General features: G+C 37.2%; 2 protein-coding genes across 3 annotated transcripts; one reads left to right on the forward strand and one right to left on the reverse strand.

Annotated features, from left to right (window-relative positions):
- The first annotated feature begins 9 nt into the window (after window positions 1–9).
- On the forward strand, window positions 10–18816 carry LOC136261368 (tyrosine-protein kinase receptor UFO-like). 2 transcript variants are annotated; one of them, XM_066055361.1, is made up of 14 exons: window positions 10–232; window positions 1990–2075; window positions 2340–2731; window positions 10909–10936; window positions 11063–11519; window positions 11585–11723; window positions 16265–16404; window positions 16470–16571; window positions 16622–16699; window positions 16747–16958; window positions 18031–18140; window positions 18193–18352; window positions 18400–18536; window positions 18586–18816. In XM_066055361.1, exons 5-14 carry the CDS (start codon window positions 11447–11449, stop codon window positions 18737–18739), a joined length of 1305 nt encoding a protein of 434 aa, XP_065911433.1. In that variant the 5' UTR covers window positions 10–232; window positions 1990–2075; window positions 2340–2731; window positions 10909–10936; window positions 11063–11446; the 3' UTR covers window positions 18740–18816. The 2 variants fall into 2 exon arrangements, with proteins under 2 accessions (XP_065911433.1, XP_065911434.1); XM_066055362.1 differs by lacking the exons at window positions 10–232; window positions 1990–2075; window positions 2340–2731; window positions 10909–10936 and having other exon boundaries at window positions 11054–11519.
- Window positions 18817–25282: 6466 nt separating this feature from the next.
- LOC136260227 (tripartite motif-containing protein 3-like) lies at window positions 25283–26601 on the reverse strand. The gene has a single exon (XM_066053892.1). The coding sequence runs from the start codon at window positions 26542–26544 to the stop codon at window positions 25360–25362; it is 1185 nt and encodes a 394-aa protein (XP_065909964.1). The 5' UTR covers window positions 26545–26601; the 3' UTR covers window positions 25283–25359.
- Between the last annotated feature and the right edge of the window lie 32 nt (window positions 26602–26633).

Below are 26633 nucleotides of genomic sequence, written 5' to 3' on the forward strand. Positions count from 1 at the left end.
TGTTAAATTAAATCCTAGTGCAAGCCAGAAAGGACGACTCGAGGACTTTGTCGCGAAACACAGAGTACAATGATGGTGTATGTTCCACTGCATTAGACTTTTAGATCTATTATACAGTAGTGTCATCCTTCGGGGCGCTTATAATCTTTAATCGATTATAGCGCCATGATTCTCGATTAAGAACTGAAGAGCTGGCTACACCGACCACGATTCAGAAAAAAACGATTACATAGTGAGTATAACATGGTGAGATCGGTTTTTTTTATGCTGGACACAATTGCCCCATGCTTGTATACTTGTCGGAAGTGACGAAGACTCAGTATCATGAAGATCCCTGTTTGAGCAGGCCGGCTGCTCGCATTGCTGTCTCCTGCTCATACAGGATTTTTAATTCTAGAGCCTCCCGGGACTGGGATCTATCCGTTTGCCTAAACTGAACTTTTCTGCATGCTATAATGATTATTTTGTATTATAATTTTAATAGCTAGTAATGTAAGTCTTGCCATGGAGGGCTTCTGTACTGACCACCCTGTGGGTATCAGTGCATGGTATACCCTGAGTCTAGACCCCTGTACTTATGTTGTCTTAACAAAATAAGACGTTTTTCACACATGTAATTGTACAGTTGTAAGAGGTGTTCGTGAGTTTATAGTCTATAGTGACTGGGCTAGACACTTGATCCGTGGGAGCTATAGTCTCCAAGCGGGGCCAACTGGCAGATTGCAGACAGTCCTAGTGCAGACTGTACTAGATGAGAGCCACACTACAAACTATAATAAATGTGTAATTTTGTAAAACATATGTTTGATTTGGTTGGAGACACATGCAGCCATGTCCTAGTCTCGTCCCTTTGGTCTGAGGGTGAGACTAGCCATGCCCCGCTAGCTGACTGCATATTTTAGCAGTAGCTAAGTAGTTTTGTGGATGCAGTTTAGTTATATGGGTTTATAGACTAGCTGTAGCTACTATTTTGATTAACATCTCAGTGTAGGTACAGCTGATCACTGCCATGCACACTGTAGTATTAATCAATTATAACTAAGTCACTGAGTAATGTCTGAACTGGAAATTCCTGGCTCAGTGATGTTCCAGTGATATTCCTGTAAGCTGACTGTAACATGTGAGATACTCCTACATGTAAACACCTTATTTAATTTAGTGTTTATACTTTATTGAGGTATTACCTTTTAGGTGTGTTACTATTTCTAGCACTACATATTCATAGTTTATGGGCTGTACTGTGCATGTGTTTATATAGCTACATAGTAAAATAAGTATATTTTCAAGGAAAGTTACTTGGTGTAAAAAGTATTGCTTTCAGCAGTGGTGTTCCGAATTGAAAGTGTACAAGTGGTGTTTATAACCTTTTTAAGGTGGACACCATTGGGAAATTTATTTTTGTCCTTTGTAAAGAGGTGTCCTCAGTTAAGGGGTGTATAAGCTATTAATATTGTTGATTTGGGATTATTAAGAGATTGTCCAGAATCCATGTGTGTTCTTTTAGAGCGGTTACACTGTACCAACTTTATCATAAAGTGGTTCTCACTTTTGGAACAAATAAAAATACAAATCTGGGCACTGCATGCCGACATGATATGTATTAACTGCATAGTGAAATGTTTCATCCAAATAAAGTTTAGTTATAATATTATATGTAACCCTGTATACTTTTACGACTGCAAGATAATGTCTGAACTCATAGCTGTGGACGACATACTGCACTATACATACTCTACTATGCTTCTGTACACTAGCAAGCATGCAGATCAGACATGCAGTGCAGACAATTTGTACCTCACACACTGCACTCTGCACATACAACACAAACAACTTACAAGCAGTAACTGTACAGCTGAAACAATCACCACGAGTCAGAGTATTGTACAATCTATAGTATATTATGATGCTCTGAATACATACTATAAGGTATTCAATGATTCCAAGTGAACATCTAAATTATGTTGCATTTGTGGTCTTTGTTCTCTGTAGTGAAGAACTCTTTCAGACAAAATGGACTCTATTTGGATACAATTGCTAGTTGTTATCATATCATGTACTAGCGTGGTTGCTGTGAGGTATGTGTGTATCTTAATTAAAGATTTTATTTGTAAAATACCTATGAAGAAGTTTTATACAATGAACACCTGCATGTGCATGACATTACAACTTACATTCCCAGGTCAACTCACAGAGGCTAAGCTGTTATGTAATTAGACCAGACGCTAACTTTATTTGTTGAAAGTTTTGGTTTATAGCCACCTGGTCTAGACTTTGTTTATCTTGCATGCGGTTACGTTTCTTGAGAAGCATGTATTACTATTTGTATGATATTGTTATAGTACATGTGGTCCAGTGGGTGAAGTGAAGTTGTTAGATTGTGCTAACTACACCAAGGGTGATGTCTGCTATCATTCTAACCAATCAAGCTTTATTGTTACATCTTTAGTCAATTCCATCTCTGTAGCTAATGGCAGTTATTGTAGGGAGAAAGTAATGGAATTTCTTTGTAACTATTATTTTCCTCCATGTAAGAGTGATACTGGACTAGTTGTTCCAATATGTACACACTCATGTATGGAGCACAACACTACTGGAATATGTGCCGTACATCTGCACAATGTGTTAATGTCATTGATGACACACTACCCTAGTATACCCTCAGTAGTTGATGTACAGTGTTCTCCTCCCTATGGAGTGCCAGTGAGTGGTGAGGATTGTGTCACTCTGACTGGTGAGTTGGATCTGATAGTGTTCTACTGTTAGAGAGTGATATGTGATACTCTATTGTTTGGTTGAGTGGACTAAGTAAAGTACGTAAGACAATACTTTCTATATGCTACCATATAAACAGAAATTTTCGAAAGAAATTTTTTTTGCACATTTCATAAGTGACAACAGCTACATGAAAATACAATTGTTAATATGTTGGGGTCCCTTGTATCACTTTTGCAGGTTGTATGGAATACTGTGAATAAAATAATAATAATAAAAAAACGCTTTTACACATTTTCATGAAAAATTTGTCCCTATATAGTAGGAACAGTCAAACTGGATACACTTTCATATGGACAGAGTTCTGGTGCATCAAGACACACGGTAGTGTGTCGTGCGGCCCAAGAAGCCGGCGCGTAACACCCGTGAGTATATTGACAGGAAGAAAGAAAACGCAATTTTCGCACCTCCGTAGCTCTGTGCTTCCTTGATGAAACAAGACGATTTTTGCTGTGGACATTCCCTCCAACTGCAGCACTCCACATTCCAAATTTGAGCGAAATCGCTTCGCGCGTTCCCGAGATATGCGACTTCAAAAATTGGCTCAGTTTCTTCGGGTTTTTTTTCTTATTTTTCTTTTTCTTGTCGCACACTTACAAAAATTGCTATAAAACTCGAACGCCATATCCGATTGCCCTGAAATTTGGCACACAGAAGGGGGATATAAAGGCGCATCTCGGTACCAACTTTGGCTGGAATACGATAAACAGGCAAAGAGTTATGAGCGATTATTCACGAAAACCAACACCAATATGTTGTCACGCCTACAGGGTAAACCGCGTATGGGAAGAAGCTGAAAATCGGTGGGTGAATAGGTTAACTATTGAACCTCAAACCTTTTGTGGTTTGAAAGAAATCGAGCTAAAAAACAGGAAGATACAACGAAAAAACCAACAGTGTGTAACAATTACGCAATCGAGATTAGCTAATAAAAATAACGACTGCTTGCCACGCCTACCAGATAAACCGCTTCGGGTAATGCTTTGAAAATTGTTGTACAGATGGAGTAATCATCTTAGAAAGGCTCATCAATGGTGTAGAAGAATCAGACTTAAAGCCACGGAGTTATAACACGAAATCCAACTTGGTGCAGCAAGTGCGAGATCGAGATACTCTAATAGAGCAGTCATCCTAATAGAGCAGTCACCCTGAAGAGAATTCAAGAGATCAGCTAGAAACAAGAAACCTGTATAGAGATCAGCTACACACAAGTCACCCTGTAGAGAGATCAGCTAGAAGAAGTTACCTTGTAGGGAGTTCATGCAACTATGGAAATGGATAGTTCAGCTAGAAAAAATCACCTTGTATAGAGTTCAGCTACAAAGAAACCACCATGTAGAGAGTTCAGCTACAAATAAATCGTCCTGTGGAGAGATCAATAGAAGAAGTTACCTTGCAGAGAGTTCAGCTACAAAGGAACCATCATGTAGAGAGTTCAGCTACAAACAAATCTCCCTGTAGAGATATTAGCTAGAAGAAGTTACATTGTAGAGAGTTCAGCTACAAAGAAACCATCATGTAGAGAGTTCAGCTACAAACAAATCTCCCTGTAGAGAGATCAGCTAGAAGAAGTTACCTTGTAGAGAGTTCAGCTTCAAACAAATCACCCTGTAGAAAGATCAGCTAGAAGAGGTCACCTTGTAGAGAGTTCAGTTACAAAGAAACCACCATGTAGAGAACTCAGGTACAAACTAGTGACTTTGTAGAGACATCAGCTAGAAGAAGTTACCTTGTAGAGAGTTCAGCTACAAACAAATCACCCTGTAGAGAGATCAGCTAGAAGAAATTACTTTGGTGAGAGTTCAGCTACAAAGAAACCACCACGTAGAGAGTTCAGCTGCAAAGAAATCACCCTGTATAAAATTCTGCCACAAGCAAATTGCCCTGTAGAAAGATCAGTTAGAAGAAGTTACATTGTAGATAGTTCAGCTACAAACAGATCTCCCTGTAGAGAGATCAGCTAGAAGAAATTACCTTGTAGAGAGTTCAGCTACAAAGAAACCACCATGTAGCAGTGTGCGAAATAACTTTTCAGACATGTCCTGTCGTACTGTCAGGGCATTGCAAAACTTGAGTGGACATTAAGCAATTTGACTGGACATTTTAACTTCTATTGTTTCTCCTTTCCTATGTTTCTACCACTTGTATGTTTGTATCAAACACTGGGGCCACCAATGTACTGTACAGCTGATTACTTGTCAACCACTCACTGATACTGATAGTACAGCATTTTAAAGGTAGCTACTGGCCACATGAAAGGGCTTCTATGCAATAAATTGGGCCTTTGTAGGAAAGGAACCATAAGGACTTCAGTCAGGGCTTGCCTTGGAATGATATAGCTATGTGGTCAAACTTTGCTTATGCTGGCAGCTGCCATGGCTTAGAATATATAATGGCTCTATCCCTAATATAAATAGATGCACTGATGTCTTGTTCATTCTAGCTTAAAAACTGGTTGTACAGGTGATCATGGATACCACAAGTAAAAGCTACTAACTGTAATCAGGTTATAAATACATTTTACTACTGCAAACCAAAAGCAAATAACTTAATTACATGTCAATACCATCATGTCTGGCCTCCCTCCTAGCCCAATGCTAACACTATAAACTTTGAAAGGACATTATTTCCGGACAAATTCAATGATGACCTGACACCTAGTGTAATTGACCGGAAATTGTCCGGTGTCCGGATGTTATTTCGCACACTGTGTAGAGAGTTCAGCTGCAAAGAAATCACCCTGTAGAAAATGCAGCCACAAACAAATTACCCTGTAGAAAGATCAGTTAGAAGAAGTTACCTTTTAGAGACTTCTGCTACAAAGAAACCACCCTGTAGAGAGATCAGCTAGAAGAAGTTACCTTGTAGATCGTTCAGCTACAAACAAATCACCCTGTAGAGAGATCAGCTAGTCTAAGAAGAAGTTATCTTGTAGAGAGTTCAACTACAAAGAAACCACCCTGTAGAGAGATCAGCTAGAAGAAGTTACCTTGTAGATCGTTCAGCTACAAACAAATCACCCTGTAGAGAGATCAGCTGCAAAGAAATCACCCTGTATAAAATTCTGCCACAAACAAATTGCCCTGTAGAAAGATCAGTTAGAAGAAGTTACCTTGTAGAGAGTTCAGCTACAAAGAAACCATTTTGTAAAGAGCTCAGTTGCAAACAAATCACCTGTACAGAATTCAGCTATGAACAAATCACCCTGTAGAGAGATCAGCTAGAAGAAGTTACCTTGTAATAGTTCAGCTACAAACAAATCTCCCTGTAGAGAGATCAGCTAGAAGAAATTACCTTGTAGAGAGTTCAGCTACAAAGAAACCATCATTTAGAAAGTTCAGCTTCAAACAAATCATCCTGTAGAGAGATCAGCTAGAAGAAATTACCTTGTAGAGAGTTCAGCTACAAAGAAACCATCATTTAGAAAGTTCAGTTTCAAACAAATCACCTGTAGAGAGTTCAGCTACAAGCAAATCTCCCTGTAGAGAGATCAGCTAGAAGAAGTTACCTTGTAGATAGTTCAGCTGCAAACAAATCTCCCTGTAGAGAGATCAGCTAGAAGAAATTACCTTGTAGAGAGTTCAGCTACAAAGAAACCATCATTTAGAAAGTTCAGCTTCAAACAAATCTCCCTGTAGAGAGATCAGCTAGAAGAAGTTACCTTGTAGAGAGTGAAGCTACAAACAAACCATCCTATTGAAAGATCAGCTAGAAGAAGTCACCTTGTAGAAATTTCAGTTACAAAGAAACCACCATGTAGAGAGTTCAGCTACAAACTAGCCACCTTGTAGAGACATCAGCTAGAAAAGTTACCTTGTAGAGAGTTCAGCTACAAACAAATCTCCCTGTAGAGAGATCAGCTAGAAGAAATTACCTTGTAGAGAGTTCAGCTACAAAGTAACCATTCTGTAAAGAGCTCAGCTGCAAACAGATCACCTGTACAGAATTCAGCTCCAAACAAATCACCCTGTAGAGAGATCAGCTAGAAGATATTACCATGTAGATAGTTCAGCTACAAACAAATCACCCTGTAGAAAGATCAGTTAGAAGAAGTTACCTTTTAGAGAGTTCAGCTACAAAGAAACCATTCTGTAAAGAGCTCAGCTGCAAACAAATCACCCGTACAGAATTCAGCTACAAACAAATCACCTGTAGAGAGTTCAGCTACAAACAAATCTCCCTGTAGAGAGATCAGCTAGAAGAAGTTACCTTGTAGAGAGTGAAGCTACAAACAAATCACCCTATTGAAAGATCAGCTAGAAGAAGTCACCTTGTAGAAAGTTCAGTTACAAAAAGAAACCACCATGTAGAGAGTTCAGCTACAAACTAGTCACCTTGTAGAGACATCAGCTAGAAAAGTTACCTTGTAGAGAGTTCAGCTACAAAGAAACCATTCTGTAAAGAGCTCAGCTGCAAACAAATCACCTGTACAGAATTCAGCTACAAACAAATCACCTGTAGAGAGTTCAGCTACAAACAAATCACCCTGTAGAGAGATCAGCTAGAAGAAGTTACCTTGTAGATAGTTCAGCTATACAAACAAATCACTTTGTAGAGAGATCAGCTAGAAGAAGTTACCTTGTAGATAGTTCAGCTATACAAACAAATCACCCTGTAGAGAGATCAGCTAGAAGAAATTACCTTGTAGAGAGTTCAGCTACAAAGAAACCATCATGTAGAGAGTTCAGCTGCAAAGAAATCACCACTGCCCAAATTTCAAGGCAATAGCTCTTTCCAATCTGAAGTTATCAATTGTCAAGGTTGGCAAATTGGATGTGTGGAAGGCCCCTTTTCGCAAATCCGGTCACATATGTATTATATGTGACCGGATTTACGAAAAAGGGTCTTCCACACACATCCAATTCTATGAACTTGAATGACCATACCTTTGTGCTCAAAGAAGATACTAACCTGAAAGTTTGTTCATGCATTAACCTATGTTGTTACTCATCACTGTCCAAATTTCAAGGCAATGCTATTTTCCTATCTGACATTATGAACTGCCAAAGTTCGTAAATTGGATGTGTGTGGAAGACCCCTTTTCGCAAATCCGGTCACATATATATAATTTGTACATTTACTGATAAAATATTTAAAGTGCATCTACTTCATCTTTTCTTCTTCCTGTAGTAAAGAAAAAAACATAGGTTAAAAAATTCCCAAAGCTGGCCATAGGCCGGCTTTGGGGTATACAAATACAAAAAGAAATGAAATCTAATCCAAAACAGCCAAGCTGTAAAAAAAGTGTGCGGCCCTCAGAAAGGCTATGGTGAAAAAAGATGTGAAATCCAAGGTGGCGGCCAAGAAATGGCTGTGATGGTAGGTTAATGGTAAAAATTTTAATAACGACAATTCAGGTGAATTTTTGTGCCGCTTCACAAAATTTACCTGAATTGTCATTATTAAAATTTTTACCATTAACCTACCATCACAGCCATTTCTTGGCCGCCACCTTGGATTTCACATCTTTTTTCACCATAGCCTTTCTGAGGGCCGCACACTTTTTTTACAGCTTGGCTGTTTTGGATTAGATTATAATTAGATGAAACAAATAGAAATGATGTTACTAATGAAAATAATGCACACTATAAAAATAAGTGTGAGCTAGGAGGTGTAGCCTGCATAATTTTGTGAAGTGCTGTAAAGCAGATATTTGTCCCATCTTTCCACTCCCTGTAACCCACAGACTTACCAACTGCACAGCTTGAGTCTATAAAATAGTGATATATGAATTGCAGATACTACGCTTTCTTATTCTACCTGATTAGATACAAAAAGTCAAATGTAATCTAGGTTACACCCCATTCACATTATCCAGAGCGTTTTTAACTTGGATACTAGGGTTGGCTCTTGTTTGCACTACTACATCTGAAGAGAGCACATACTGAATAATAATGAGCTGAACAAGTGCACAATGAGTAATAAGCTTTTGATTATGTAGGCACTTAAAATACAAAAGAATTATAGTGATGAAAGATAGAGCCAGCTGAGCCGTCATGTGCTATATGCCACATTGAGAAACATGGTAGTGTGTTTTGCTGCCAAAAATGTAGGCATGTAACACCATCGGTTTACTGACAGGAGGAAGAAGAAAACACAGTTTTCCTGCTGAATCCTGCATATGTAGCTCCATGTACCCTCCTTCAAATGGAATGATTTTTATATATTGCAAATATCCTCTGCCTTTAACACTCAACGTATATCAAACTTGCCATATGCATTATTGAAATATGGATCCTTAAAATTCATTTTCTTCATTTTATTTTATTTTAAAGGTTAAAATGCTTTAACTAAAGTTGGCATAAAATGAAAATACATAAGTCGATTGCCTTGGAGTCTAATGTACATTAAAGTGCATTCATGTTCTATATCTGATGCATAATCTGCAATATTCACAGAGCTATGGTCAATTATTTGTTTAAAGAGACTGATTTTTGTCCTACCTACACGGTAAATGGAAAAACCTGAAAATCAGTCTGTGTATAGGTTAGCCATCAAAGCTGAAATATTTTGTAAGGAACAGCTGCAGAGTTACAAGGAGAAAATGGACCTGGTGTAAAATTACAGTAATTGAAATGCTCTAATAGAACTGTCACTGACAAGCACAAGGGATCAAACCAGTGACCTCCACACCTAACCCCAAAATCATTCACCATTGAGCCACTGTCATCAGCTATTATTTAATTTCTATTACAGTTGATGAAAACTCTAGTGTAAATCTACTCAAAAGTTAACGTTAATAATTTCATAAATTTACCAATGAAAAACAGGGACTCGCCGATTATGCTGGCATAATTATGAGCATAATAGGTGCCTGAAAGCATTGAGCATAATGCTAGCATAATAGGAAGAATATTTGAGCCATACTACAAACCCTTGATGGTCAAAATACATATTACAGAAAAAGATTGATATACTCTAATAGAACAGTCAATAACTCTAATAGAACAATCAGGTAGCTGACTGTTCTATTAGAGTATATCCATCTTTTCTGTCACATGCATTTTGAAGAGTAAAGATGTGCTTCAGCCACTTATTATGTGCCCATAACTGCAAATTTATTAGTAAAACATGGGAAATGAGGCATAAAGTTTGAACATAATTTGAGCATATTAAAATAGGTAAAATTTTTGAGCAGTGCAATAGGTAAAATTTTGAGCATAATAGGCTGGTCCCTAATGAAACATCTAGATTGTTCCCTTCTAAATTTGTTGTATTAGTCCTTCTGCACTCTATTAGAGTACTATGAAAATATTAAATGCAATTGCAACTTCTGTCTTTCATAATCATCACTGTGTCTGTAGACAATAAGACTATAGGTAAATACAAGCCCATGCAAAGTCAGCCTATGACTAGCTTTGGGATATCATAAAATACAAAAAAGAGAAATAAAATACAAGGCTGTAATAGGGCGTGACTTGTTGTAAAGCCTGAGGTTGAAAAAATGATGGCCAACAGATGGCTATAATAATATTGATGCCGATTAATTTTAATAATGATTGTGTACATCACTGCAGCTATTTCTTGGCTTCCACCTTTTGATTTCACAATTTTTCACCCAGGCTTTTGAAAGTTGCACCATTCTTTTACAGTGTGGCTAGTTTTTGCCTGGAGTTACTAGAAGTGTTAATGCCAGTCCAAACTGCAGATTCTCTATATGAACTATAGTAATGACGTAGCTGGTGACCTGGTTCAGAGTTTGCTTTCACAATGACTGGTCCATTGTTTTAGCTGAATACACTTTGGACATGATCACTCAAACCATAATAACAATTACCCTATTAGAGCAGTCAGTAATAGTTTAATGTTCTCAACGGTCATCAGTTACTGCTTTGAACTTTCCATTTGAAAGTTAAATTCTATACTTGGTATGTCTGGACTAAATAAAATTAGCTAACTGATTTCTATTCATTACTAACAATACAAGTGATAAGACTGTTCAGGATACTGTTCAGGATACTGTTTTGTAGCTGAAGACACTCATCTGTTAGAGTACTATTACACTAGCTAAATAATTTGTAAGACATTTATTTTTACCCATACAAGGACAAAATCAGACAGTCTAGCCCCAAATTATTAAATAAAATAACATAGTTGCTTGCATAGTACACAAATTACATAATTTTATTATTATAGCCATACCAAGTGCCACTGATCATGTGCAGTAAGTTACTATTGTATCATGTGTATATCACTATGTGCATTAATATACACTACACACATGCCACTACAGACAGTTGTGTATATAGAATACAATGATACTGTTTGTACTTGCTGTCATGCTACGTAGGTGTGTCCCTGTACCACCCGATGATAACTTGTGCAGGACTAAATATAAATTCAATAATTATTATGCTCCTGATGTGGCCATCATTCATACCTCACTTGTGACTGATATAGAATTCCTTAGTACCAGTTTGAAAAATGTATCGCCGTTCTGTGCTGAACTGTTGGAGTGGTTTGCTTGTACCTACCAGTTCCCTCCATGTTCTGACACAAACTATTAAGTTTGTGTCCTGATGACTGTGTGCTATCTCAAAAATATACTGGAAGTTGTTTCGAACCTGTTGTGGACTTGCTCTCCAATTATTCTCATGGAGAATCATTTGATAACCTATTGCAAAATGTTGCTTTCCTGACTGCCTACAGTTGTGTAAATAGAGACAACTATTACATGAATTTCAAAACTCCATATTTCCAACAGACTAATATTTGTTATGATTCAATACCGATGACTATGGCTCCAGGTAAGTGTGTATGCTCACGTGTGTTTGTATTCATGTGAATAGCCATTGTATGACTTCTCCAATAGCACCTATGACTTCTAATAATAGTTCAGAAATTATGTTACTGATTGGATTACTTGTTGGTGCTGTAGTATTAGTGATAGTGTTAACATTGATTGTGGTGGGAGTCTGTGTGGTGTGGAGGAGAAGAGTAATGAACAAACGGTGAGCATATGCTCTGTGTGTGCATACATGGGTGCGTGCGTGCGTGCATGTGTGTGTGAGGCAGCATAGCCAAGTGGCTAGAGCATTGGTTGGTGGTAATCAGGTTTGATTCCCATTCTGCCAATTTGGTGTTGTTGTTGTTGTTGTTTCCTTGAGCAAGAAACTTCTCACATTGCTCCTATCATATATTTGGGACCTGGTGGCCTGGTGTCATCTGTGGAAGCAGCCCACTCAGCTGTAATATCAATGGGTACCTGGTACTTTCTGGGGAAGCGGATGCCCAACTGTCCTTGTCTCGCTTTGCAGTGTTGGTGTCATTGTGGAAGTGCCCTCTCTCTCCATGAGACCTGGACAGTCCTTCTACAGGTTACTAGCCTTGCCCTGTGAGGATTTTCCTGCACAAGGCTCAAGCACCTGAGTGGTGCACAGGCAACCCAGTACTGGTTCGCTGGGTGGCAGTAGCGGTGTTTCGCATGGCTGCCATAGACTTTGTGTGTGTGTGTGGTGTTAGCATGCCATATGTAGATGCCTATATATGATATGTATTAGCAATCCATTTCCTAAAAACAGTAGTGAATCAAAACACACAATGTTGTATGTAAAAAACCCTTCTTTGGATTATAGTTATATAGCTAACCAACCACATATAACTATTAGCTAGGTATACAATTGTGTTGCATGTTTTGCTACTGGATCCTGCTTAAATTAATATACCTAGTAATAAACACTTGTGGCTGTTTTATTAGAATACACATTTACCTGACTGTTGTATTAGGATTGCTGCTTTATTTGGGTATCTCAATCCTGCAACTGGGTCTTGGGTTAAGCTATCCCATTTAATAAATTCCTAAGGGGTGTGGTCATGATTTTTGGCTTTTGTAGCAATAATGATTGTAACAAGTAAAGCTATCCACTCCCTTTTATAGCAGTCTATGCACTTACAATCTATGTATGTGACCCAGTCTGGGAAAACCAGTCTTATCGCCTATTTAAAAGTATTGAGAAATGCTGGTTTTAAGTATTTAGTGAGTTGTAGCTCGCAAATGGTTGAAGCTATGTGTACCAAATTTACACCAATTCCTTACCTTCCAGAGCATCCACTGTGTAAGTAGCCAACAGCTAAGTTTCCAACCATTTTAGATAGATTTTAAACCGTGGTTGACTGTATCAGGTGAGCTCCAAAAGAGGAGGGAGGCAGGGGCCTGGAAGGAGAGCAAGAGGCTGTTTGAAAAGGACTGCATAAGGTCAAGTTATGGGCTATTCAGGTCTCAAAACTGGATAAAATGAAAGGAAATTCACAGCAGAGGTCTTTATTCAATACCACAGAGCTGTACAGCCATGACCAGAGCTCCATTAAGGCCCCACACCACATGTACAGATCACCACTGGGCTTGGGAAAAGCAGCCAGCAAAAGCAGACCACTCAAGTCTAGTTGATTTTGATTATGAAATTATATAGTTTATTCATGTAGCTTTGTGTTCTTGGAGAAAACAAATCTGCTGACATGGGTGATTAGACCATGCAGTTTTCCCAGACTGGGTCACGTATTGCACTGCTAAGGAAGTGTTGATGTTGAAAATAAACACATTTATGTGTCTTGCATAAAGAAGACGACAAGTAATATAAGATTAGTAATGAATGAAGACTACCTGAAACCTGTGTATTAAGGACACCTTGGGATCATCAAAAGTGTCCTGATTATCAAGGTGTTCTTATTTTTCAGGTCAGTTTACATGCTAAGAGATAATTTGGGACCATTACAAAGTGTCCAGATTACACAGGTGTTCTTATTTTCAAGTGTCCTGATTAACAGGTTCCACTGTATATTAAAAATCGTGGCAATCAAACTTTTTGTATGCCTGTTACCTCCTTGCCAGTCTGACCACATTTGCAGCACTAGAGGCTAAAGTACACAGCAAATGACCAGTATTACATGCCACAATAAAAACACTCGTGTGTGGTATGTGCCTTTTTGGATTCTGACATACACTAATCCATAAAAGTAGTTTTTATTCCATGAAATATTTCTATGATGATATCAATGACATTTTTTGGGGGAAATTCCCACTATACAGGGCTACCAAAGTTTATATTATGAGCTCTTGGTACTATGTACTGTGCTATATGATACAATCAGAAGCTGGTTATGCATGTTTTCAAGAGTTCACAATATATTTTTAGAATATCATACAGTACTGTATAGTACAAATAAGCAAAGTTTGGGTGTGGCCCATGATAAAAATCACCTTAAAAAACCTGTGTTAATTTCCCTTCACAATGAAGTGACAGTATTGGTTGGGTAAACTCAAGCCCAACAGTGCCTTAGTTAAGATCAACTTGAAATGTTTCCATCAAACTGCTACAATTTAAAAAAGAAGGAATTTCCTATATGCATTCAGTCAAGCAGATAGCCCTACTTCTTTCACGAAAATGCTTTGAATTCAGAAACTTGGGCATATTGATAAATATACAATGCATGTGCTATTCTTTACCATAGCCATCAGTCAAACATGGTAGGACTTCCATCTACGAAGACTGCACTAGTATATTAGAATACACAAGTTTTTTTTAAGTTGAGTGAGCTGTTCTCCATTGCTGTAGATGAGATGTCGCCTGCCACCAGGAAATTAACTGCTTGTAGAATGGTATGCACAAAGTGTAAGCATGAAGTACGCTCAACTAGGACACAGCAACCTAGAGCAAATATAGTGGTGATTTGTATGTCGATGCTGTTAAATATTTGTTAGCCATACTAACCGGTAAAAGGTTTTGTTGACTGCCTGCATTTCTAGATGCATTTTTTGCTGTGACCAATACTAACCATTTATTAGTTGCATGATTGTGATACGTATGTGGGAGCAGTGTTGGGAGTAACGCGTTACTTATATAACGCGTTACGTAATATTATTACTTTTGTGGTATCTACTGTAAGTAATATAACGAAATACGCTATAAAAACAGGTAATATAACTCAAGTAACTTTACTTACAAATTTAACGCGTTACCTAAGTAATATAGTTACTGTAATGGGTCTAATATTATGTAATATTATTACTACAAGTAACAAAGTTACTAATCTCGTTAGTAATGTACTGAGTAATGCCTAGCCACTACAAAGTAATGGAGCCTACTGAATGAAGCTTATTCACCAGCTTCTTGCTTATAACCAAGATTTGCGCATTGCCCAACAACGAAATCATGTCACGTGATAAAGTGGTAGTTTCACATGTGACAGCTTAAGGCTGTGGACACAAAGTAATATAATATGTAATATTATTATAGTTACTTTATTTTATGGGTAATATGTAACTATAACTAAATAGTTTAGTTGCAAGTAATATGTAATATGTAACTAGTTACTTTTACAAGTAACTTGCCCAACACTGTGTGGGAGTAAGCTTACATTTCCATGGAAAAGGTATTATTAGTGGTCATAAATTAACAAATAAGTTCACAAGCAAAAAAAATTCTAAATTTTAAACTAGATTAGGGACAAGTACCCAGAGTGGATTATAACGGTCGGCCATAAATAAAAATAAAAAATCGGGCATTTACCGACCAATTAGCTCAAAGACCGCCCAATTACCTACTGAACCAGTCAAGGATGGCCGACCGATTTCTGCTAAAAAAGATCGGTATATTCTAATAGAACAGTCAGCGACTCTAATAGAGCAGTCGAACAGCTTTTAAAAAGGTGTACCTAAAAGGTTCAAAAAAGTAGAAAAAAGTTGTCTGACTTTGAACCTGCACCTTTCAATGAAGTGCAATCTATACCATTCTACCACATGCTCGCACACGGTTTTTGGTGGCTTCTAAAGGGGCTTTAAATGTCCTGCAGTTAAAACTGTAACTGATATAGATACATGTCACAAAACATCACATTGAATAATTTCATATCAAATCATCATAATATTATTATTACAGATTTATTATATATGTGGTATAGTGCATCATGTTGGCTGCTGAAGGAGTTTTGGGTGTCAAAATACTCACATCCAAGCTTTGAAAATCCAAATTTTTTTCAGGGGGTATGCCCCAACTTTGCATAATTACGCATGCTGCTAAACATTGCCATACAATGTCAGATCATGTCAGATCAATTTTGACTTTGATCTGACATTATGTCAGATCAACGAAGACTAGTTATAATCCTCTCTGCAAGTACCCAATTAAAAAAGTACTGAATTGGAATAGTACGTGATGTCCAAATAATGTGAAACAATAATAAGTAAATTAATATCCCTACTGTGCATTTCAGTTATATAATCTCCACAGCATAGTAGAGATATTCGCTTATTTGCTTCTTATTGTTTTACAGTAATTGGGCATTATGTACCACTTCATTCCAGCTTGTTTCAGTACTTTTTATTGGGGGTACTATATAATTATATTGTCCCTACTCTAGTTTAAAATTGCTTGTACTCGTATATATTATGAACTATTGATGCTAGTAAATATGGTGAGCCCTTTGTGAAGCACAGACATGTGTGTCCTACCATTATGTTATACCACTGTGTTAGTGTTGACATCTTTTATTTAAGGCTTGTACTAGTCTTGAATAGATTGGAACAGAACCCTGGTTATACTGATAGTACATTCATCACGGAGTATCAGCAATTCAATCACAAAATTCAGTTGTTTACTAACACAACTTCATACAGGGACCGTGTTGCCTCATTCTGTGAGTACCCCATGATGTGGGTTGTATTATCACTTGTAATTGGTGTCTTTCATACACTATTGCAGTGGGTGGTAATCCTGATCCATTGTTTGCTGAATTTGAGGAGCAACTTGCTGGCCATGCAATAAAGGCTAACATGTTACAAATTAATGAACAAATTGCTGAAGGTTGTGTGTGTTGTTATTCTGAAATGTCATTTGATAGTTTATTTATGAAGGAGCATTTGGTAAAGTGTACAAGGGAGTCTATACAAGAAATGGCGAAGAAGTTGATGTGGCCATTAAAACACTAAGAGGTATATTGTCACAGAATAAGTGTTAATGATACTTGTTTGTTTGGCAGATGTCACATTTAACAAAGCCAAGGAGTTCATCAGAGAGTGTATTACAGCTATACAGTTCAGTCATCCTAATGTACTGGGCATAATTGGGGTTAGTGTGTTGAGAGAGGAAGGCATACCACTAATGGTTCTGCCATACATGTGCCATGGCGACGTGAAATCTTTTCTCAAGTCCAAAAGGAAAATCCAGATGGAACCAACAGAATATCCTGAGGTACATACACTCATGAGTTATGTATTGCATTGCTTTAGTCAAAGAAAAATTTTTGGCTCACGAATTATGAATGTTAACAGGTTAGTTGCTTGATAAATCAATGCTTGTCACATAATGTGGAGCTGAATTCATCACTACTGCAAGAGTTTTGTTAAAACTGGGAGGAGAGTGGGAGAAGAAACAGGAGATTGTTGGTAAAAGCAGGAGATGGGAGCTGAAAAATAATGAGCTAAAAGCATTTTTTTCCACTTAGATAGTCTTTAAAATTACCCTACACAATCAAAGCACTTTATCAAAGCAGCAAAATGGCAGAGGTTCACACTGTTCCATAGGCAGTAAAAATAGAAAACCAATGTGCTGTGGCCTTTGAATTGGACAGTGCTTGTAGTAAACTCTAGTAGAGCAGTCAACCACTCTAATTGAAGTAATTACATGCTTAGCTTCAGTTAACACACAACATATTTGCAGCATACTTACCTTGACTGTATGAACAAACATGGAGGCTCAGTGATCACTTACCGTGACACAGTATAATTATAGGTAGTGGAAACAAAAAGGGGAGGGGGAGATATGGTTCCTCCACTTTTATTGGTCAGTGCTTGTAACAAAAAATCAAGATACAGAGCAGTCAACTATTCTAATTGGGGTGAGCATGAGCAAGTGAGAATCTAGTAGTACAAATGTTACAAATCTTCCTTATTTGCTTGTATGGTCAACAATGTCACAGTAACAAGCATTTACTAAACTTCCTTATTTGTCCATAGCCTACACTCCTTTTTTTGGAAAAAGAAGATAATCTTAGTGCCAAAAAATGCACTATTGTAGTGGTGAGCAACCCTCCTGGTTTTACCAATACTCTGATTATAATTTATTAATGACGATTATTGTGAGCTTTAAAATATTGTTATAGACTTGTGTTAATGTCCTGTGCTTATTTGCTCACCATGTGTAAACCCACAATCAAGCTTTGTCATTATGTGTAGATTTGAATTATGAAGAAACCTGGTATAACTATTACATAAGAGCAACTTGGTTTATTCCAATTAATATGGCATATGTTCAATCCCTATAGGGACTTAGTTATGACGTCCTTATTAAGATTTGTTCAGACGTTTCCAAGGGAATGGAGTATCTTTCCTCACTCCATTTTGTACATCGTGACTTGGCAGCTAGAAACTGCATGTGAGTGACATCACATTCCATAGGGTGACTGTGTTATAAGTGTTAGTTGTAGGCTGGACAGCAGTATGGTGACTAAAGTGGCAGATTTTGGATTTTCTCGTGATGTACATTCCACTGACTACTACAGACTGGGTCATCCTGCTCCACTGCCAATCAAGTGGCTAGCACCAGAGGCTCTTAATGAACGACTGTTCACCACAAAATCTGATGTGGTTAGTATAATATAGTGTATACTAAGTGTATTGTATTGTTTGTGTAGTGGTCATTTGGGATAACATGTTGGGAAGTGTTTACACTTGGCTCACAGCCTTACCCTTCAGTGGACCATAATGAGATGGCCAGTTATCTACACAATGGAGGATCACTGGATAAGCCTCATCTTAGCACTGATGAAATGTGAGTGCATAATTATTATCTTGTGATACAACTTGTTGCATTACCACAGGTATGGGATAATGAGACATTGCTGGAACTACAAAGCAGAGGACAGGCCAACCTTCTCACTATTAGTGGAGGAGATTGATCACCTGTTGTATGATGATAGTGATGACCAGTTAATCACTGAACATAAAACATCATTCACCAACACTGCAATGTGACATTTTGTGTATAGTTAATGAGTGAAATGTACAGGTACATGTGTATGTAGTATTATGGCAGAACAGTGTGGAGTATACACTTTGGATACTGAGCTGGATAGCTAAGTATATGTTGAAGAGAAATTTTACCAAGTGATATATAGTATAACAGAGGATGCTATGCATTAATATATGCGTTGTTGAAAAATTTCAATCACTGTAGAAGGCTATGCATACTTGTGGTAGGTGTGTGTGGTTTAGTGGTTGCTTAATAAGAAAACTGATGGTTAACATTTACCTTATATAAAATTCCAAGAAGAGTGCAATTATCCAGTCACATGTTTTGCCCATTCTGTTCTAGAGTGACCTGAGAACGTATTGTGTGACTTGTACAATGGCTGCATGGTGTAGGCACTATCATATGTATTTGCTTGTTGCTACTACTAAATTATAATCAAGGTATGTCTTGCATTTTTATCAGTTTGATCAGGTAGCTAGGCTAGGATTTTTTTCTAGTTCAAACTTCATGCATTTGCTAATATTTTGCTGGACATACAAACAAAACTGATGGCCAATGACTAGAGCAATTGATATTTGTGTGCATATTTTGGGTAGTGACTTTTGTGGAAATTAATGTGACCACACCTATTTATTGTTCAATTACATAATTATGCCTAATCAAAGATTTTATTTCTAACAAGGTTTTAGATATTTGTGTTGTATTCTCATTTTGCACATGTACAGATCTTTTTGCATGTGTGTGCTGCTTTGCCAGACTGCAGGTAGCATATGGCTACCTCAAGCTTAAGGGTGCATGCAACACAGTTATTTGAGTTGGCCTAAAGAGATCAGTGTACACAAAGGTGCACAAAAGGTTATTTGTAACAATAAAAAATTTGTAACTATTGCATTAAACTTGAATTGGTTTTTACATAGCTAAATTGACCGCAAGGTCAACTGGTCAACTGCCCACATATGCAAATCATACAATACCATTATCAGCATAGCCAGCTAGCTACTGATAGCAAACATGGAACATATGGATGCAGGCACACTGGTTGGACTAGTAGTCAACCAATGATGTCCAGCAAGCAGGCTTCCATATCAGAAAATATTAAATGTTTGAGTGAGGATTGTGTGTCATACAGTTCTAGGGATCATGAAGGTTTGGAATTTTCTGGCCAAAAAATCACCTTAAAACCAGCTGCAACCTCACGAGTCACAATACCTTCATGGCACCTTGGCAGTATTGGTTATACCATCGTAAAAGTGCCTTCAGTACAACATGAAATCAATTCAGCAAGTGATATTATAGCTCAGACCACTATAGTTGTAAATGTGTTTGCTGTTATTTTGTGTTTTCAATTTTGATACATTGAGCACTAATATGTGTATATATTATGTTATCTGTAATTTTCTGTTTTCTTTGCATATGTGACCAAATTTTTATTATGTTGATGCATGTTGTTTTTTGAACAAGTGATGATATATACAGACTCTTCAATAGGACCTAAACATACTAATACAGTGATCTACTGATGGTATTTAATCCAGACAATATTCCTCAAGCATCTTCTCACATCACAGTACGGTTTAAACAGTCAACATGTTTCATCCATCAAATACCTCAGAGTGATAATTAGCAGTAATCTTACTTGGTCCAATCATGTCCCCTATATACATTACTCATAAAATAAACAACAATGTCAGAGCTTTCTTGCAAAGAACTTTAAATTGTTGCCTTCCATCAGTAAAGAATAAATGCTATGAGTCTTGTGTTTGTCCCATTCTTGAATACTGCTCCACTGTGTGGGCTTCACACACATCACAAGACAGCCAAAATCTTGAGTCAGTTCAATGCTGTATGGCTAGATTAGTTTTAAATTACTTTTCCTACACTCCTATTATAGTGTCACTTGCATGCTTAAAAATTCCACTGGGTCACACTAGAATAAAGACCTACTCAAGCTAAGCTAATAACTCTGTACAAAATTGTAAATAATGTTCTTCATATATTCCTACTCAAAGAGTTTTAACACAATCTATGCCACCATATCCGATACGAAACCATCATACTCATCGGTTTAATGTACCATCAGCTAGAATATAGTTCCCTTCAACTATCACACTCTGAATTCTTTACAGATATTACTTTATCAGACATTTTCAATGACAGACTGAAACATCATTGTACAATCACTAGCTATACTTAATTATTAAATTTGATTAACTCTTGTTGAGTTTGTACAATATTAGTGTCGGCTGAGATTGAACCCCTTCAATCTTTATAATTTATCTGCATGCACAGTTACTGCCGCAGTATCTTGTTTACAAAGTCCACTTCCACTGATCTATATACCTTATCTACAAAAGTAGTCCCTGGCCTAAGGAGAGTTCAGCAATAATAATCAACCAGAAATCACACATGATCTAGTAGGTAACTTTACCCAACATAAATGTATGTCACTAAAGTATGACAAAAGATTATAACATTTTATTAAGCAGAGGAGTACTATGGTTATAATTAAAGTACTAGTGCTTGTATACTGGACCAGTACAAAAATTAACACATGATTATACAAAAGCATATCTAGAATCAAGTAAGTATAGTTGCTGCATAGGACAAATATTTTACATTTGACAAACTGAACAATTGAGTTTTGCGAGTAAAAGTTTTTGATGAAATACTTCACCACTATATTGAAGAATACACTAAAGGCAGAGTCAATAATTACTGCCTGACATAGGCCATTTGTCAGGCAAATATCATGCATGGCCGACCATAATGGAACCTGCCTGACAAACATCAGATCAAAATAGAAGGAAGTTGTAGAGTTTTTATAGTGAAGCATTGTCAATAATAGCAAATGCAATTTGACAACAATGATTGTATTATTGTTATCATAGGTTGAGTCACTCTATTCTATCACTGTATCATATTGGGATTTCCCTATTATGACAATTGTGTAAAACAGATGTCAGGTAATGCTAGTTTAGGTTGCCTGACATTTTCACTGGGGTTTGAAAAAAATTATAATTGTCTCTGACTAAAGGTAAAGGTTTGTGAGGGTATTAAATTTTTGACAAATTGCGGTACAAACATCATAATTAATTTTGTCAAAATTTTTTCTCAGTTAAACTTTTGCACTATATGGTATCAAGAATTATTTACAGAATTAATGTTTACTACAAATGCAGTTAAAAGGCTTCAATCATTAATTAACCTAGCTATTTAAATATATTAGATCTACAATTCAGTCTTGTATAAGTGCATGATGCTCAAATAACTTATAATTTATAGTTGAGTCGGTGTCCCTAGGTATATAATGTAATTATTACTTAGGTAGTTTGTATAATAGGATCAAGTGTTGCCTGTGGGCTAGTAGTTGAAGTGTGGACAGTCTCTCACCATTTGACATGTCTTTAAGAGCTGGTAGCAATCGTGAGGCTTTTTGCCGAACCTTTCAATTTTCTTTTGTCAAGGACTCAACAATATTCTACATGGTATATAGGTGAACCAAAATTACAAATAACTTGACTAGCATATCTGAATCTAGATGCATGGTCAAAAGATCTCCTAATTAAGCCTAGTAAATAATTGTTTTTATCTGTGGCATGTGTGTGGAACTCATAGGCAGCGGAAAGGGGGGGCTAAAGCCCCCCCTCGGTCTGCTGAGGGGGGCTTAGCCCCCCTCAGAATGATATCACACCGAAATTATCTTTCTTGGAGTGGGGCTGAAAACCGTGATAAAGATCGAGATACTCTAATAGAGCAGTCACTCTAATAAAGTAGTCAGTGTGTAGCGAGCTATGTAAGGATTTTTATGTAGTTTATCAGCTAGAAATGGTAGCTAGTGAGGTGGAAAGCTCTTGTCAGTTGGTTGTGACCTTTTTTTTTTTTTTTTCAAAAAGTTTTTTGGTTTCACCTTACCAAACTATAGAAATAAGTCTGGGTCAGCCCAGCCCCCCCTCATATCAACTACTTCCTCCGCCGCTGGTGGAACTTACAACAGGTGCAAGGTCTTTATGGGATTCAACAGCCATTTGCCATTCAGGTAATATGACCCATATAGTGATGTACTGGTCCAAAGTATAAATGATTACATTTAGTTAAATTTCTTCAACTGCCAACCAATTGACCATTCATAAAGTCACTTTGAAGTGTGATGTTACTTGTGTAGTCTTTGTAATTGGTCATACTGGTTACTCACCAGAGTCTGAGCATATCAACTTAATGTATGCTTAAAATGAAGTGCTCAACGTGTGGCTACTCTGGGATTCAAGGCCATGTTGTTAAATCACAACATAAATTAAAGTGTTTAGCTGATAAAGAGCCTTCAGGGGATTTGTGGGTCTAATAAAGACCTTCATTTTGTAAGGAGTAATGAATTCATAAGACAGACAGCCAGTCAGATGGACGACAGCATTTCAGCATTATTATTATATTGATCTTTCTGTTTGCAACAAGTGAGTTTCCACTACATGCTATAGCTATAGCTGTCACACGTGATAATCATTCAGATGGATGGTGCTGTATTGTCTATAGCAAAGTCAATGCATCCTGAAGCCATGATTGTGTGCAACTATAATGTGTAACCCCAGGATAGAGCTATACGCTTATATGAAACAATCAACAAACCAGATCAATATACTGGTCCACAAGCACACATACAGTAGAAAATGCAGGCACTTTGAAGTCACACACATGCAAGCAGAACTCCTGATACTTAGCCACTGAAAATGAGAAACTCACAATCAAAATTGAACTGAAGTTTAGAGAAAGTTGAATCATTTTTTATTTACCTTTCCTCTACCCTCTTTGAAGACCATTTGTGTTGCTGTTCTATTAGAGTATCAGTGGCAGATCTAGGTGGGCTTCTGTGGTTTTGGCAGAAACTTTCTTTATAATTCAGGTCTGTATTGACAATTTATCATAGCAAATTAAAAGCAAACAAACAAAACAAAAAAAGCAGCAGCATGCATGCATAGTTGCATACATCCATATATGGCTACTAAACCCTCAGCACACTTTACAGCATTAAACATTGAGATATTCTTATAGAGCAGTCAAGTGACTACTCTAATAGCAATCCCTTAAGCTACAGCTTATATAGTCATACTGTTTATTTCATATATATAATATATGAAATACAATTACATAGTTTAGTCCGTGATGAATGATTATTTTGATAAATGTTGTGCATGGTGAACAAAGTCATAATGATGACATCATAATGCAAAATTTTTAGTTGAATTTTTTCCAAATTTGTTTAAAGGAAATAATATTTGGATTTTATTTGTGTCACCCACATATATATATATAATGTAATATTATGCAACAAGGAAATGAATATAGTCGACATTAATATGAGTTTTTCTGTCTTGAATACATACATGTAGCCATGACTGAAGTTGAGATCCACTATATAGCTAACTTTGTCTTAAAAGCTTAAGATTATTATGGAAATTGTGTTACCAGCTGGATCATTATGCAAGAAAAGTGAATGTGGAGCTTGACACAATGGAGGGCATTATTTACAAACATGAACAAAAAGGGACCCAGCACTGATTCCTGGGGGCGCCAGTTGTAACAGGAATAGTCGAGGATAGTACAAGATTCCTGTCCATTTATTTAGCACTATACTTGTCTTCTGTTCCCTTTTATCCACTGTAAAATTTTACAATAGATTGGAGAATAGCTTCTTAATTAAGCAATGGTGAGGGACTGAGTCACATCAAAAATTGAAACCATACACAACTTGCATGTTTACCTAGCTTTTTCATCATTGTTTTTGGATTGAATCAACATCTCACCCTCTAGCAATATTCACAGTGTTTATGAAGTTAGTGCTTCAAAGTGTGGAATACCTGCACTTGTAGAATATCATTACTATATCACTGCTTTGCCTTAGAAATTGTAATTGAAATCAAAATCTATCAAGCTTTGAATTGTTTTAATCTATATTAGAGCCAGGGACTCCATCCCCAGACCTTCAAGACTATATATAATGATTCACTGCTGGAATTGGACAGTTCATTTGGAAAATTTTTGCTATGCCCTTGATATTGCATGCACATGAACACATGTAACAGTTTATTAATATTTCTTAGCTATAGTATTAATCATCATGTTAATTTGCATGCTGTGTACATGTTTATGCCATTATTGCCATATTTGCTCTCAATTTCTCTAGTGTAATTAAATTATTATGCCAGCAATTTGCTCCTTGTTTTTGTTGTCCTATATTTGTTCCAAAAAATTATATTCTGGCAAATTCAATGCATCTTCGTATTGAGACAGTGTATGCACTAGTACTAGTATGCACGTACTATACAGAAGTCATCTGAGTATTCTCATTTGTTGCAGTATGTCTGGAATAATATGTTCTAGTTTATGCAAAATTATGATCATAATATCCATTGTTTTGTTATACCAAAGCATGCAACATTTATACTGCTTCAGTTGCATGCTGAGCTAGTACATACCATGCAGTGCTATATACCCCACATAACACAAATAGCCAAAGATGATGTTTAAACTTGTGTATATGTGATGCCATGAAGTATTCAAAAAGAGCTTTTCAAATGGATGATGTACATAACACATGCAAGGTTCAACAATTCACCACCAGAGCTGTGAACTACAATACTACAACACTGCTTTTAGATAAAATAATAATCTGTCCATTATTGTTAAGTTTTGCTTCAGCTGGTGTATTAAACCTCTCTTCTCCATCAAGGTTACCTTCAATAGTGGTCACCATTGTACCATCCTCTCTGAATACTACCACACTGTTAGTACCTGAGCTACACACAAACAAGTGACCATCTCCATTGAAACTGATGCCCTGAGGATATCGTAACTTGTCATGCACTATTTCACGTAAAAATGCTCCTTGTAGAGTACTGAATATCTGAACACGACTATTCTTATTGTCAGCTACAAACAGTTGGTCCTCAGCAGAGTTGAGGGCCACAGCACGAGGGAGGTTTAACCGGCCTTGTTCACTGCCCAGTGAGCCAAATGAGAACTGAAACTTATCACCATTAAACACTTGTATCCGATGGTTTAGCCCATCCACTACATATAGGATGTTCTTTGAAGAAACAACTAACCCACGCGGCTCATTAAACTCTCCATTCTTTGAGCTTGGCTTGCTAGTTCCAATCTTTGAAATGAACTTTCCCAAAATGCTGTACTTCTTCACGCAATGATTGTCTCTATCTGCTACATAAATATTCCCATCTTGGTCAGAGGCCAGTCCACTGGGTCTGTTGAGACAATCGTTGCGACTGAGCCAACTGGAAGCAGCACCAGTCACAGACTTGAACTTCATGTGCTTGTCAAAGAAGATCAACTTATTCATCTTCCAGTCACTGATCACAATAGCCCCATTGGTACCAAAAGCTATTCCATAAGGACGACCAAAGGGCTCACCGTTGTAAGACGTTACCGTCAATAACGGTCTAGCCCGTGCCTTAGCGATGTAGTCAATAAATGGGCGTGGCAAGGGGGCTGGTTCACTGATTTTAGATGGCACAGGATCAGACAATTCAGCGTTCTGCATCACATCAACTATGCTCTTTAGCTTAAAGTCTGTTGGCAAATCGCTTATTCCTTGAGAAGGCAACTTGGTGGATTTCTTGCATACGGGGCAAACTAAAATATCGCGTTGCTGTTCACGTGACTCTTGATAATCTTCAAGACATTGTTTACAAAAAGCATGTTGACAAGGTAGCATCCTGGGGTCCTTATACTTATCACAACATATGGCGCATGTAATCTCTTCTTCTAGCCGCGTTCGGAGGTTGCCCTTCGTCGCCATCTTTAAATACGGAATAGGTTTACAATGGCGCTTAGATTATTCTTTGCGTTAATTGTGCGTTAATTGTGTGTTAAGCCCTGATCGGTGTT

Source organism: Dysidea avara, chromosome 7, assembly GCF_963678975.1.
Source record: "Dysidea avara chromosome 7, odDysAvar1.4, whole genome shotgun sequence".
Lineage (NCBI taxonomy): Eukaryota > Metazoa > Porifera > Demospongiae > Dictyoceratida > Dysideidae > Dysidea > Dysidea avara.

What these genes read in the sequence shown, in the direction of transcription:
- LOC136261368 (XM_066055361.1), top strand. Translation starts at nt 11,447, where the DNA reads ATGAATTTCAAAACTCCATATTTCCAACAGACTAATATTTGTTATGAT. An exon ending in AGAAGAGTAATGAACAAACG is followed by an intron (nt 11,724 to 16,264) that starts GTGAGCATATGC and finishes CTTTTATTTAAG; the next exon opens with GCTTGTACTAGTCTTGAATA. An exon ending in TTGGCAGCTAGAAACTGCAT is followed by an intron (nt 18,141 to 18,192) that starts GTGAGTGACATC and finishes TGTTAGTTGTAG; the next exon opens with GCTGGACAGCAGTATGGTGA.
- LOC136260227 (XM_066053892.1), bottom strand. Translation starts at nt 26,544, where the DNA reads ATGGCGACGAAGGGCAACCTCCGAACGCGGCTAGAAGAAGAGATTACA.